Source organism: Varanus komodoensis, unplaced genomic scaffold (genome assembly GCF_004798865.1).
Source record: "Varanus komodoensis strain SLA01 unplaced genomic scaffold, ASM479886v1 scaffold2, whole genome shotgun sequence".
NCBI classification, from domain to species: Eukaryota; Metazoa; Chordata; class Lepidosauria; order Squamata; family Varanidae; genus Varanus; species Varanus komodoensis.
This window is the reverse complement of record NW_025335568.1, coordinates 35062679-35076056: the sequence shown is the minus strand read 5'-3', so window position 1 is coordinate 35076056 and position 13378 is coordinate 35062679. Positions and strand designations below refer to the sequence as shown.

The window sequence follows — 13378 nt, the reverse complement described above, 5'->3', positions numbered from 1 at the left end:
CTTTGGGCCCAAGGGCAGGCTTCAACTGAGGAGAAGCTTTGGGGGCTGCGTTTCAGTGGTGGGAGGGTTGGAAATGAGGGCGATGGCAAAAAGCAAAAGAAGAACTGGCCAGCTAGTCCCTGGTGGGCCTTCACCTCTGGAGGGTGTAGAGGGAACAAAATGAGGTTTTAAATTCATTGAGAAAGAGGGCCCCAGCTAAAAATGTGTTGGCTGTTTAGATTAAAAATTGATTTGGTTGCCTTTGATTGTGTGATCACATTTTCAACAAAGTGACAGTTGCTGGTTGTTTTCCGAATTAAGATTTCTTCTCACTTCTGTGTAGGAAGTTTAAAAGATGCATGTGCTTAATGAAGTGTGGTGATTATGCACCTTACGTGTCAGAAAATTATAATGTGCAAATCTCTGTGTGGTTCAGTGAAGTTCACACTGTACAGCGGTTGAAAATGTCCATGTGCTATTGTGGGAAAATACTGGTTATCTGAATACACCCACATGAATATCTTTCATAGAAAGAGGTTATTGCCAAGTAAAGCTATGTAATCAGTTTCCTCTCTCTCGCCTGTACTGAATAAGATGAGGAGAACAGACAGTGCGCAGCTTCCTGGTTTGTTTTAGAGGCAGCAGTGGTCTCCAACCCCTCCCTTCCTTCCCACTGTAATTTGTGTTGCACTTGAATTTTCCTGGGAGGTGTTCTCTTGTATTTGTGTTTTGGAATGCTTTGAAGGGAAAAAGCCATTTTGGCTTTGAAGAGCTCAGCTGCAGTCTGTCTCCTGTTTGATGGAGCTCAAACAGCAGTTAAAGCAAATTTGTTACAGGAAGAATACATAGTTTCTTACTGCATTTTTTAAAAAAAGAACAGCATCTTGGTGCTTAGATTTTCTGTTGCCTTGTTGAAATCAGCTCAGCACTGACCTGAGTAGGGAATGGAACATCAGGTGGGATAGAAGTGGGACTTGAAAGTATACTGATTTCAGCGATATATTTCTGCCTTGCTTAGTGCTGATTTAGAAATAAACAGTGAAGACTTCCACAAGCCTTATGACAATAACTTGGCAATTGCAGAGTACTTCTGTGCCTTTTGAAAGAAGATGTAAATATGCATAGTGGTTGAAGTGGCTTGGAGATGAAATATTGAAGGAGAAGAAACGTCAAGGAGGTGGAGTGTAAAATTGGTTGCGACTTTTTTTGGAAAAGCAACTCTAAAGTTATAGGTGCCAACTTAAAACAAATTTTGGATCCAGTAACAGAAGGCAAGTTCAGCTATTCAGCCATTTCTGTACAGTGTGCCCTGGTTCCTTGGTTAGACTTCTTTGCTTCAGTACCAGCTATGGATAAGAAGCAGTAAGTGTATTTGGTGCATCAAGATGTTACTTATATTATAGTAAAGTATGTTCAGGGCTCCATGAAGTATTGCAAGTACAGCAAGAAGTCACTGACCATCAATCAATACTGATGTGAGTGACCTATTTTCAAACCCATCAAGTGTTTTTTAAAAGAAGCTGAAATATTGATAATTAAACTTCACCTCCCAGTATTACAGCATTTCATTTTTTAAAAAACTGGTTTTTTAAAATAGCATTGTAGTGCCCAGCACCGTAAAGATACAAGAGGAAGGTCATGTGGTTTGTTTTATGAAAAATTAAGAATTTATGTCACGCTAACACAATGTCAGAACGTGGATGTTCGAGAGAAGGACAAGAAAATCCTCACCGAATTCGTCGCAGAGCCAACAACATCTTTCACGGTCTTTCCTCAACAATACAGCGGTCTTTTACCAAGAGACATGGGCGAAACTACCCACGCCCCACCTGCTCTGGTGAGAAGTGTTCTAAGTTGTTTTCAGAATAGGAATTTGTAATCAGCTAACCAGAATTTCCAAAACATAATGTTTGAATTTTGTGACTACTGTTGAATGAGCAATTCACTGATCATGTACTATCTTTTTTCTGTCCTTTTTTTCTTAAAAAGAAAAAGTCTATTCTTTAAAAGACAATGATATCTCTCCCAGTTTAGTGAACTGATAGTGATGCTTTTATACTACTATGGGTGACAAATCAATCAGAAAATTACATTATTTTCTGAACATTGATCTGTTCAAGATAATATTTATTTTATTGTTTCAAGTATTGTGTCAGTGTTTGTTGGCTTTAAATCCTAGTAGAAAGTTGTCATTTTAAAGTTTTTTTTTCACATTCATATTATGACAGCTTCTAATAGAATATGGTTTCATACCAATGGGTGGGTTAAATATAAATTGAGTTAAGCACTCAGTTCCAGTTTAGAAATCTGCTATAAAATGCACATGATCATAAACAATTTGGAAAAGCATGTGCCATTTTTTTCTTTCCTTACTGTTCCAAAACCGTTTGACAAGGTGTGTATCTGTAATACCATAAGGCCACTTTTTAGATTTCCTGTTGTGAGGTTGAAATGCAAAAATGCATCTCCAAGTGCACCCTAACTTATCTTCAGCACTTAATTGCATTAAAGGCGTACATTAATTGCTACAGACCGAGCCACAAGGAGCATTTATCATGGAGCATAGGCTTAATGCAAAAGACATGGTAACTTTTTATTTATTTATTTATTTATTTACATGGTAACTTTCAGTTGAGATTGCATTTTTTATTTCGTGTGCCCGCACACACACATCCACAGGGGATAGGTTCCAAGCCCCTCAGATGCCTGCCTGAAACTGCGGATAGTACTGAATTAGTAGTGAATGCTTAGTGGGGCTTAGTGGCACAGGAACCCTGCAGAAGTGGAAAAAACAGGAATACCTCTAGGGAAAAATGCAAATCTCTGCATATCTCTAGTGTCTTCATGCCCACTAAGAGACAATACACATGAGTGAGGCTGGCTAGTACTAAAACAAAGAGTATGGCATCCCCAAAGAGAGGGCCAAATCCCCAAATTTCCCTAGAGATATTCGCAGTTTTTCCATTTTCATGGGGGTCTTGGGCACCAGACACCCACTGATGTCAAGGGCCAACAGTCAGCCTTGGATAAGTGAAACCACAATAACTGAGTCAGTGGATACAGGGGTCCTTGTCCGTCCGTCCCTCTGTGTGTCTGTGTGTGTCTGTCAAGTTTCAGAATTTACATGAAGGCTAAATTTCTAGGAGTACTGGCTGATAGAATTTTTATTCAAAATATTTGGACAGTTTGTTCAGTGCCTACCTGAGAGCACATGAAGAGCAAACTAGGAAGAACAGGGTGGCTTTAGAGATTTCTTATCTAGATTTTCATGAATTTGGCTGTTTCTCCACTGACAGAATTATTTCCTGCTGTGAAAGTTAAAACTTTATTTTACTAGGCGCTGCTGCCTCCTTCAATCTTAGGATGAATTAAATCAGTGAATTAATACTTAGACCATGAAAATTAGAAGCAGCTTTTCATTATATCAGGATGAGAACCTTTTTCCTCACCCCCACACTATTAACCTTAATAAGCCTCTGACAAACACCTGTTTATCTTGCTCAAGAGTGAATTAAGTGCACCTCAAACAAAGTATGGAACAGCTGCTCCTTTCACCTCACCATCAGGGTGGGGACTGAGGTTCAAAGGCTTCATGTCTCATTCAATAGGCTTCCTTCCTTACTTTGAAGATAATACTTTTAACTCAACTGCCCCTCATGGACACAAATTGTTAGAATTTGAGCGCATGTAAAACCTAAATATCCTAAGCACAGCAGGAGCCTTGGAGAATAAAATGTGAGCTCACACAATTTGACTAAGGTACACAAGGGCTGGAAACACAACGAAATAGCATGCTGTATGGCAAATGTAATTGAATGGTTAGTTGTATTTACTATGGTTTATTATATAAAGGTCAACTACTGATCCAAGGAAGAAATACCAGAAAATGAGCATCACTTTAGGGTTTAGCAAACATTTGGAAGTCATGCAAAAGCACAGGTTGTTCATAACCTAGATATTCATAACCTGGGGACTACCTGTATTCACCTTTTCAAGGTTATTCTTCCATTCAAGCACCCAATAGACATGTGAAAACTCCTAGGTTTGATAAAGCAAAGAGTTTTATTTTGACTGAGACTAGCCATATGTCAGTCAAAAACATTTTAAAGGGAACTCAAAGTCAGCTGTCAGCATTCCTTTCCCCAAGAAAAGGGGTGGTGGTGCACTTTTGCACTATCCCAGCATTTAGAATATTCTTAAAAAACTGCAAAATGTGCCTCACCCTGTTGGGTGAAAAAAAAAAGGATCTTGCTGCAAGAGAATCAGACCATTCTCCTTTCAGCAAGAAAAGTTTGCTTGTATCTCTGGTTTCTTTTCACAGCTTAGCTTTTGACAGGGGAAAATTAGCATTTTGACCTTGTTGGGGCAAAGCCCAGGGCTGGTCCTGCTACAATTTGGCAGCAGGGACCACCCAGAACATTGATCTAGCCAAGGTTCCAAAATCCTGAGGTTGCACAATTGTGAACATCTGCAGTTGCACAGGTGCACTAAATAATAGAATTCAATAATTTTGCAAATGCTTTTTGTGCACAAAAGCGATTTTAAGAAAAAGTCAGACTCTCTCACTTTGGCACTTTGAAGCGGTTGTAGGTAGGTTTCGGAACCAAGTATTACAGTCTTTGAAAAACCAAATTTGAAGTGCAAAAAGCTTGATATTTTTCTGGGAAATATCTTTTCCTTACCAAGGAAGTGTGCTTCTCTTGAAAGACAGTTATAGTCCACAAATAACAATCTGGAACTTTAATTCAAATTGTTAGTACATGCTCACTCATAACATTAGGTAATATGCATTTCTGCTCCAAAAATGTTCTACTGACTATTGGTAGAATGGAAGTTTGCAGAATTATAACACTAACACACTTATTAGCAGGGATGCTGATGTCATCTGCCATCCCACCCAGAATTCCCTGCTCCCTCACAGTTTTGCTGCCATTCTCATAGTACCTGTATAGGAGAATGAATTTTTCTAGCTACAGTGCAGCAGAACCTCCATATCTGCTTTCTCAGTTAACTGTGGTTTCACTTAACCCAGGTTGACTATCAGCCCCCCACATTTGTGAGGGTTAGGAGAGCAGGATGCCATGAAGTGGAAAAACTGCCAATATCTCTAGGGAATTATGCACTCTGTTCGGGGATGCTATGCTTTTTGTCTCTACTAGTCAGCCTTACTCACATGTTTTGTCTCTCAGTAGGCATGAACTCTAGAGATATTTACATTTTCCCTAGAGATATTTGCATGTGTTTTGCACTTTTTGGGGGGTCCTGTGCCCCTAAACCCCATGAATCTCCTGTTTGCTCCTATCCACAGTTTCAGGAATCTGCTGGGGGGCTTGAAACCTATTCCTTGCAGATATGGCAGTCCTGCAGTGTATGGTGTCCTTTTTGTAATACAAAGAATTTTGCTGTGGCTTGGTGTGGAATAGATAGTTTAGACTCAATTGCTTTACAAAACCCCTGTTCCTGGTTTAGATAGTACTGTCAGATGCAGGTGACTGAATATTTGAATTCTCCTTTTGGGTGTGGTTATAGGAACTATCATGATATACACCTAGATTTATCACTATCCCACTGATACTGACTATGTTACAGCTTATGCCATGCATGGGGGATGGAGGCAATTTATTGGGATCTGAATATGTAACACACCTAGCAAATTGAAGCTAAAGTTATAGCTAATGCTTGAAGGTATTAATGGGAATGTATTATCTGTCCAGGTTTTATGAGATTTTCTGGAGCCCTGATGCTGTGTTAGAGCAGAACAAACAGCCTTCTTAACAGTGTGCCTCTGGCCCAGGCCTTTTCTAAAATAAAATGTGCTCAGGCAGTGACACTAGAAATGAAAATGACCCATTAGGTTAAATGCGCAGCGTGTGGCTGAGCCCATTTTTTGTTTCCATGTAACTGCATGGCCTTGATTCAGCCTGGAGCCAGCAAACACTCAGAGGGGATAATTTAACCATCCCCTCCTTTTCTTCCTGCCAAGAATTCCACCCATCCTATAGGAATGAGGTTAAGACAAAGAAAAGAAGCGCCTCAGTTGGAAGACTGAACCCTCCATTCCCAGCACACACTGGTTCTTTCTTTCTTTCTTATTTATTTGTTTGTTTGTTTGTTTGTTTGCTTGCTTGTTTGTTAAAAGTTTTTCTAACCCGTTTACCTCTAGCATCTCAGACAGCTTACAATAAAAACAAAACAAAGCAGCACAGCATCCAACTAAGTTAATAAAACCACAGTTAAAATCATCTAAACATTAAAATGATGAGAAAATAAAAAGGTTTTCACCTGACACTGAATAGAATATAGCATCAGTACCAGGCGAACCTCTCTGGGGAGCATATTCCATAGTCGGGGCGCCACCACAGAGAAGGCCCTCCTCTGGGTAGCCACCCTTCTTATCGCTTTCAAGGAGAGCTCCCGGAGGAGGGCCTCTGCCTCAGATCTCAAGGGGCGGGAGGGCACATAGGGAAGAAGGTGTTTCTTCAGGTATCCCAGTATAAGGATAAGGTATCCTTGTCCAAATTGAGGCTGTGTGCAGTTGCATAAAAATAAGTAGAACTATTGGCTTGGCTACATAATTACACAGAATGTGTAACTTGGCTCTAGAACTTGTTCTCTGAGAGGCAGATTTGTGCTTCCCTGTATGATGCTCCCCAGGTACATTGTGCAGAAGCAAAAGGAAGTGACAACTTATAGGGAGAAACAGAGGAACTGGGAGAAGGATATAAATTTCTGGGACAGTGGGAGGCATTGGTGCTGCTACAACTGTTAGGCCCAAATATATATGTGTCTAGTGTACCCCATATGGCTTTCTCTGCATATAAATAAGATCCAGGAGCCAGAAATGGAAGGAAGCTAAATGAAGGAAACCAATAGAAGCTAAAGGGCACCAATGAAGCCTTGAGTTTTCTGATCAGAGCCAGCTCTCCAGCTCCATGGATGTGCTAACCAGAGAAGTAGCTGGACAAAAAGAAGATGGAAGGTATTGCAGTTCAGCCAGTCTGTGTCAGCTGAGGAGAAAAAAACCCCAGGTGCATTGTGCAAATGAACCTAATGCTTTAAAATACTAGGTAATATCAGAATTAGCACCACTTCCATGCATTGGTAATGAAAAAGCCCAGGAAAAATAAAGCTGTAAAGTTGATTGGTCTGTTTCATTATTGCCACCAATGGTCTGTTGCCACCATTTTGCTCCTTTATTTAAAAAAATAAAAACAGTGATGAATAAATAATATTCTTACTAGGTATTAAATAGTACCTTTATTAGGACCAACCAAAATGTTATAGAATAGTCAGATGTGTAGGACACTTTAGGCTGAATAATAGCAAAAGGACTTGTAGGTTTTGGGGCATGGAAACAAGTCTCAGTGGGAGCCATTGTTAATTTCAGAAAAATAGAAATTGTATTTTCAAAACTTATGGAATTCTTATAAGGGATGGGGCTGTGACATCTGTGTGGAGGGACTCTTGCTTCTATAGAAGTCCAAAGAAATAATACTCGAGCCTGATTGGAGAAACAAAGCAAAATTATTGGTTCTTCTTACTCTAGTTTGGATCTAAAGCCTATCTTGAAGTATGAAGGTGTGGTTTATAATATGCCAGTTGTTAGGTACACCTGGTTTATGTAAACATCCAGTTTATAATTTTATAACTAAAGGAAGCATTGCAAAGAACAGTTCAGTAGGAGTGCAATAACAAAGTCACTCTGTACAGCTTCTAATTTTAAAGGAAAAGTTAGATTTCATTCCAAGAAAAAATTAAGTCAAATAAGTGTATTTGATGAGAAAGACATCTCTTCCTTTTTGTCAAATCTGGATTGAAGATGAATCATGTTGCAGTCGAAGAAATGAAGAGCTATTATAATTTCTCTTGTTACAGTTCCTGGCTAGTTTCTTTGACTGAAGGTATGTAGAAGTTTCTGATCTTGTATTGAAATGGGAGAATTACGTTTCAGGCATCACACTGAGTTTTAAGATGCCATGCTGGTGCAAACGGAAGGGTGTCGTGCAAGGAAAAATTCACCAGCTCCCTTCATTACCTTCATTAAACAGTAACAGTGCTCCGATGCTTGTGTAGCACATCTTCTGGATTACAGGGTGCGGGGAAGCAGATAGTATGACCTTACTATCTAAACTTCAGGGAATGAGAACTTAAAAGCTAGAGTCAGGGTAAGAGAAGCCAAATGTATAAATGTACAGGACCCAAATGTACAGGACTCAGAATCACTATGATTGCTACCTTCATTGGCTGCTGAGTAACTGCTACATTGTTTTCCTCTTTCCTTTCCTACTCAGGTCAAGACTTACAGTCTTGAACTTTGCTGTCACTGGAAGCTGCCCATGGGGATGGCTCCTCTGGTCGGGAGGTGGACCTCTTGGAGGTTCCACGGGACAGTAAGGAGAGGTCTATGAGAAACTTTCAGCTCATTGGGCAGGGCTTCTAAGTCAGGTGTCATAGCTACTTGCCATTGTACAGAATTTCAAGAAATAGTTGAAATCAAACATTTTTTCCTGGAGCATTCCTGTCCGTCAAAAGGAATTGTAACATATATATTCTGGGTTCTCTTCCTATTCTTGCTGCAGATAGGAAGAAAATGTGTTTTGTAATTTTGGGCAAGATGTTGTGCTGTTAATGGAACTTAGGATGTAATCAGGAGATTCTCTGCTGGTATTGACATTTTTACACGGTCTCTTCTACGCTGTAAGGATGAAGACATTAGAGAAAATGACTCACAATGGCTTTCTTCTAGCATCTCAAATAAAACACCAACTTTTAGCACTTGTATCCTCTTCTTCTATTAAGAAAAAATAATCAGAGGATGACCTTCTCTCTCCAGCTTGAAGTGGCTCAGAGTGGTGTGTTTGTGGCATTTTGCTTCTCTATTTGCTGCAGACTCCAAGGAAGGACAGAAGAAATGAAGGGGCACAGCATTTTCAGCTCAAAACACTTTGAACAAAAAGAACTGATTTGCATGTCACAATAAACTACACTGAAATAAGCCATGATGGATTCATGAATTGCTCACTCTGCCATACTGCTGTCAATAGATGATCAGGTTTGGTGTAATTTGTTTCTCCCCTCCCCACTGTCTAGAGAAAAGCAGAGATATTAAGAGAAAAGCAAAGCTTCAGGAAGAAATCTTTATCCATGAATGGGAATGCCAAGTAGATGGGCTGGGCCCACTTTTAATATAATAAAGGCTGTAGTTAGAAAGCTCTTGTCTTAATTGGCTTGGCAGGAAAAGAGGGAGGGGGAAGTCCATCCTCTAGCAAACTCACCCTTACTAGCTTTTAAGTATTGGCCCAACACTGCTCAGTGCTCTTCATATTTCCATGTTTCCTTGAGTCTCTCAGTACTCTGGAAAGGTAACTTCTACAACTTCCACCCTTCTTTTGAACATGGACTTTCGATGGCTATCAGAAGACACTTTTTTCTGCATATTTCCCTGTCAAAAAAAAAAAAGATGAGCTATGATAGAGATTTTTTTGAGGGGAAGTCTGTCTTTTGATGCTGTCAAAGGAATTATTTACAAAAAATAGGCTTCATGATCTGATAGAACCACTGGGAAATATAAGAGCTGCTCCTTCTGTAAGCAATAATACCTTGTGGCTTTGCTTTCTCTTGACAGCTCTTCTTTTGACAGACTTCAAGTAACCAAATAACCTTCTTGGAGACTCTCTTGGTCAGTGTTCATGATTGGTATCTGTTGCACTTTGGCTGGAAGTTCTTACCAGGACAAGGCCTACGTGCAAACCTTCCCATTTTGGGTTTTTGGAGATTGCACATTCAGCTGTGCAGGAAAAAAGAAAGTAGAAAAGTGTCTGTCACCACAGATATTGTGAAAAGTATAGGAAAGAAAAAGGGAGAAGGTGAGAAAGATACGGTGACTGCAAAACAAGGTTGTGATCACAATGGGAGCGAGTCAAGGCGGCTTCAGTTGCCAGGTTTCCTGGGATACCTGCTGGACGATCTGGGGGAAGGAGGGAACCACAGTGAGCCTGATCATCTGTTGGGCGCACCATGGGTGGTTCCTTGTACAACCCACCTGTATAGCTTATTTATTGGTTTTGTTGCTATGACATGCAAACTCACCCTTTGTATTTCCCCTAAATTATGATTGTTGGTGTTGGAGGTAATGAATTTAGAGCTGCAAAATAAAAATAAAAATGCATAACCAGTTAATACTTGATTACTTGTAGCTGAATCTGTGAACCATCTCAACTGAAGAGCAATTCACTTTGAGTTTGAGACAGCCTGTTCTTACTTTCAAGGCATCATTTGATGTTGAAGTCTTGTGATAGATGTCTGTGACCCAGGTGTACATTTTTACAAACATACTGTTTCAGTACTACTGTACAAGTCCATACCGCCATCATAGGTGAGGGGTAGAACAGCAGGAATTCGCTATGTGCTTTTATTATGTTTCCAAACCAATATTGTGCTCTTAAAGCACTTTCCTCCCCTGTAGTTCCCTGTAAACCTCTTCAATATTTAGGCAGATCTAATCTTTTGGAGAATGCAATTAACATTATTTAAAAATTTGGCCTTGGTTCAGCTAAAGGAATAGAAAACACAGATTACCTTGTTGGGTAAGTTGTTTATGAACTTCACTAAATACCAATTTATCTTTGATTGCTGCAGGGCATACAAAACCTATTGGTAAACTGAACAATTGAGCAGATAACTGATTGCTTTTCCACATGCAAATGTACAAAGGGGAGGAAATCTGGGGTTCCTGTTTCAGTGCTTTGTGTGAACAGGCAGAGTTGTCAATACAAGATTTATCCACCATATCCTTACTTCTTGACCTCTTAGTAACTTGAGGAGAAAGAAGCCCCCCCTCCACCAGAAGAGAAACAGTCTGCTTTATTGTCTGCAGCTTTGAACAGTTGGTTCTGTCACTTTCATTTACTGTCTTGCTTATCTGTATTACCTAGTCCAAGTAAGTAATCTTGAGGTCACTAATTAACAGATAATCTGTCCTGCAACAATTACCTGAAAGGATCGAGTAAAGTAAGACTTTGCTTAACATTAGTGTGTGAAAGTCCGTAAGCATTATTAAAAGGCAATTATTATTTTTTAAATCACACATATCTTTAAAATGCAAAAGGAAAAAAAGACCAAGTTCTTCAGAATAAAGCAATCACATTACTTCCTTTTTTTAAAAAAATCTTAATCTGGTCTCTGTACATGAGTAACATAAGTGTTATGAATTCACTGCCCAGGCCTTTGTAATATAGTTTCCAAGACTATGCAAAAGTGCATTTTTACCATTATATGATAACTATCAGAAGTGTGGAATCTGTGTTGTCTTTATACAAGAAGGGGTGTAGAGATTTTGGCAAATGAGGTAAGTGGGGGCACAATTTAAAAATCTTAACAGTTTCAGGGGAATTGTCCTAGTTATTTGAAATATATTCACAAAAGCATGTAATATTAATTCTCATTACAATATATGTAGATAAGACATTTTATTATTTTAATTAAACACAAGTTCTATGAAGGACATAGTAGGCACACACTGATCAAGAGTTTAATTAAAGTTAAAATATTTTTCTTATTGCCTTTCAGTAAAAAATGTTAACTTTAGGGGAATTTATCAGCAATTGCGGAATTTCCCATTGCAAAGAACTGTGGCATTGGAAAGCTCCTTGAGAGAGGCAAATATCAGCTGACTGGTGTTGTTCCTTTCAGGCTAAGAGGAAATGGCTTTACTTGATAGGTTAACTTTTGTTAAAGTAGGGTGCCTCAAGGGAGGATTTTGACATGCCACTCTAGGCCACTTTCAGAATAAAGTTGGTGTTTTGTTTGTTTTTTAAAAGTGTGATGGTGGTTACATTTGTTAGCTCAGTAAATATCTTCACATTCTGAGTAAATAAACTTTAGTCTGTTGCATGTAAACTCTTGGGACCATAAAATAGAGAGCCGGAAGGTGCCAATAAATTGCTCACCTTTTGGTGGACATATGATTATGCTGAAAGTCATTCTGGCTCTGCATGTAACTTGAAGAAAGGTATTGTGTCCAATTGGAGCTTGCTGTTTACTGTGAAAGATTAAGCTTTGAGCCTTCCTTGTTACTGGAAGGCAAGCTTAGAAATAAGGAGGTTTCCATCTATAGAACAACTGTTCACTAAATTGATGTGTGGCAAAATGACCTTGAGTCTGATTTCTTTGCTGTGCAAGGATATCACAGAACTGTGGTATCTTCTGAAGAAAAGCACAGGTGTGTCTGCCTTTCATGTTTTCTCCTCCTTCCCTTTCTTGTTCCATTATATATTGACCTCACAACATTGCAATGATTGATGTGGTCTTGTAATTGTCAAGTGCTATGTTATTCTGCCCGTATAGTGCAGGTCTTCCTGTGTTGTATACGGCACACATGTATATGCCTGCATTTGTAGCTTCTCCTCTTTATTTTGTCAAACCAAAGGGCAAATAGTTGTTTGATATGATGTTATGCCACGCAAATGGTTTGCATTTTATTACACAAAGTGTTTGTAAAAGGTATTTACTAAAGCATCAGGACAAATATGAGGACTACTTCCTTCAAGTACAGAAGTAGCTGCTCCTTTAGAACCCACTTAATTTAATGCTGTTTGATATAATTCTCACTCCAAGAGTGTTTATTATATTTCCATGAATACTAGTACAAAGATAGAAAGATGATTGTTTTTAAAGGTTCTCACTATGCCTGCTTTCAAAACTTGTTAGCACCAAAAGTTCCCTATGATTTTCCCCCTCACATTTCATTAGTTGAAGCTTCACACACAATAATCTTGTCTCTAGTTAGGGTATGAATGAAGCATTGGAGGCACACTCTGCTGTAAATAGTGAAGTTACAGTCCCCTGTGAAACTGAGAGCTTGTTTTGTGGAAATTGGGGAGTGAGCAGAGAGAAACAAAATACTGCTGATTCAGTTCACGTTGCCTGTCTTGTGTTCTGTTTGGTATGCATGACTGTTACAGAGGAATTCAGGATGAAGAACCCTGACATGTCAGGTCGGTGATTTCCATTCTAGTCTCGCAGATATTTTTGTTTGGAAGAATGGGATTTAATAGCCAGTAAAGATGTAAATAGCACAGTACATTGAGAGTGGGGTTCTTTCTCTTTTAGACCAAGCTCTTCAGTAGGTTCTGACTGGTGCCAGCAGTATTGCTTTTCATTCAAGACACTGTTTTCTGTGGCATAGTGTACAACTGAACTCATGAAATCTGAGGTTGATAGAAACTTGAGAAAACAGAGTGACAGGGACCAGAAAACATAGCCTCCAGTCTTTGTGCTTTTTCTGCAATGTGCATAAAGTGTTGACTTGAATGAAAACCGTACATTTGTATATGGAAGCAAATGTTATTCAGGTGAATTCTGCTAGATGCTGCTTTGCAGCTGCTTTCGTGTGAATCCT

The 13378-nt window shown here is 39.2% G+C and overlaps 1 protein-coding gene across 1 annotated transcript in view; it reads left to right on the top strand.

The window, feature by feature from the left end:
- Positions 1 to 749: 749 nt before the first annotated feature.
- Positions 750 to 13378, top strand: part of MCF2L (MCF.2 cell line derived transforming sequence like) — a 92134-nt gene continuing 79505 nt past the window's right edge. Inside the window, 1 exon segment of the mRNA XM_044428722.1 lies at positions 750 to 1816. Coding sequence (XP_044284657.1) covers positions 1666 to 1816 — 151 coding nt within the window. The 5' untranslated portion in view covers positions 750 to 1665.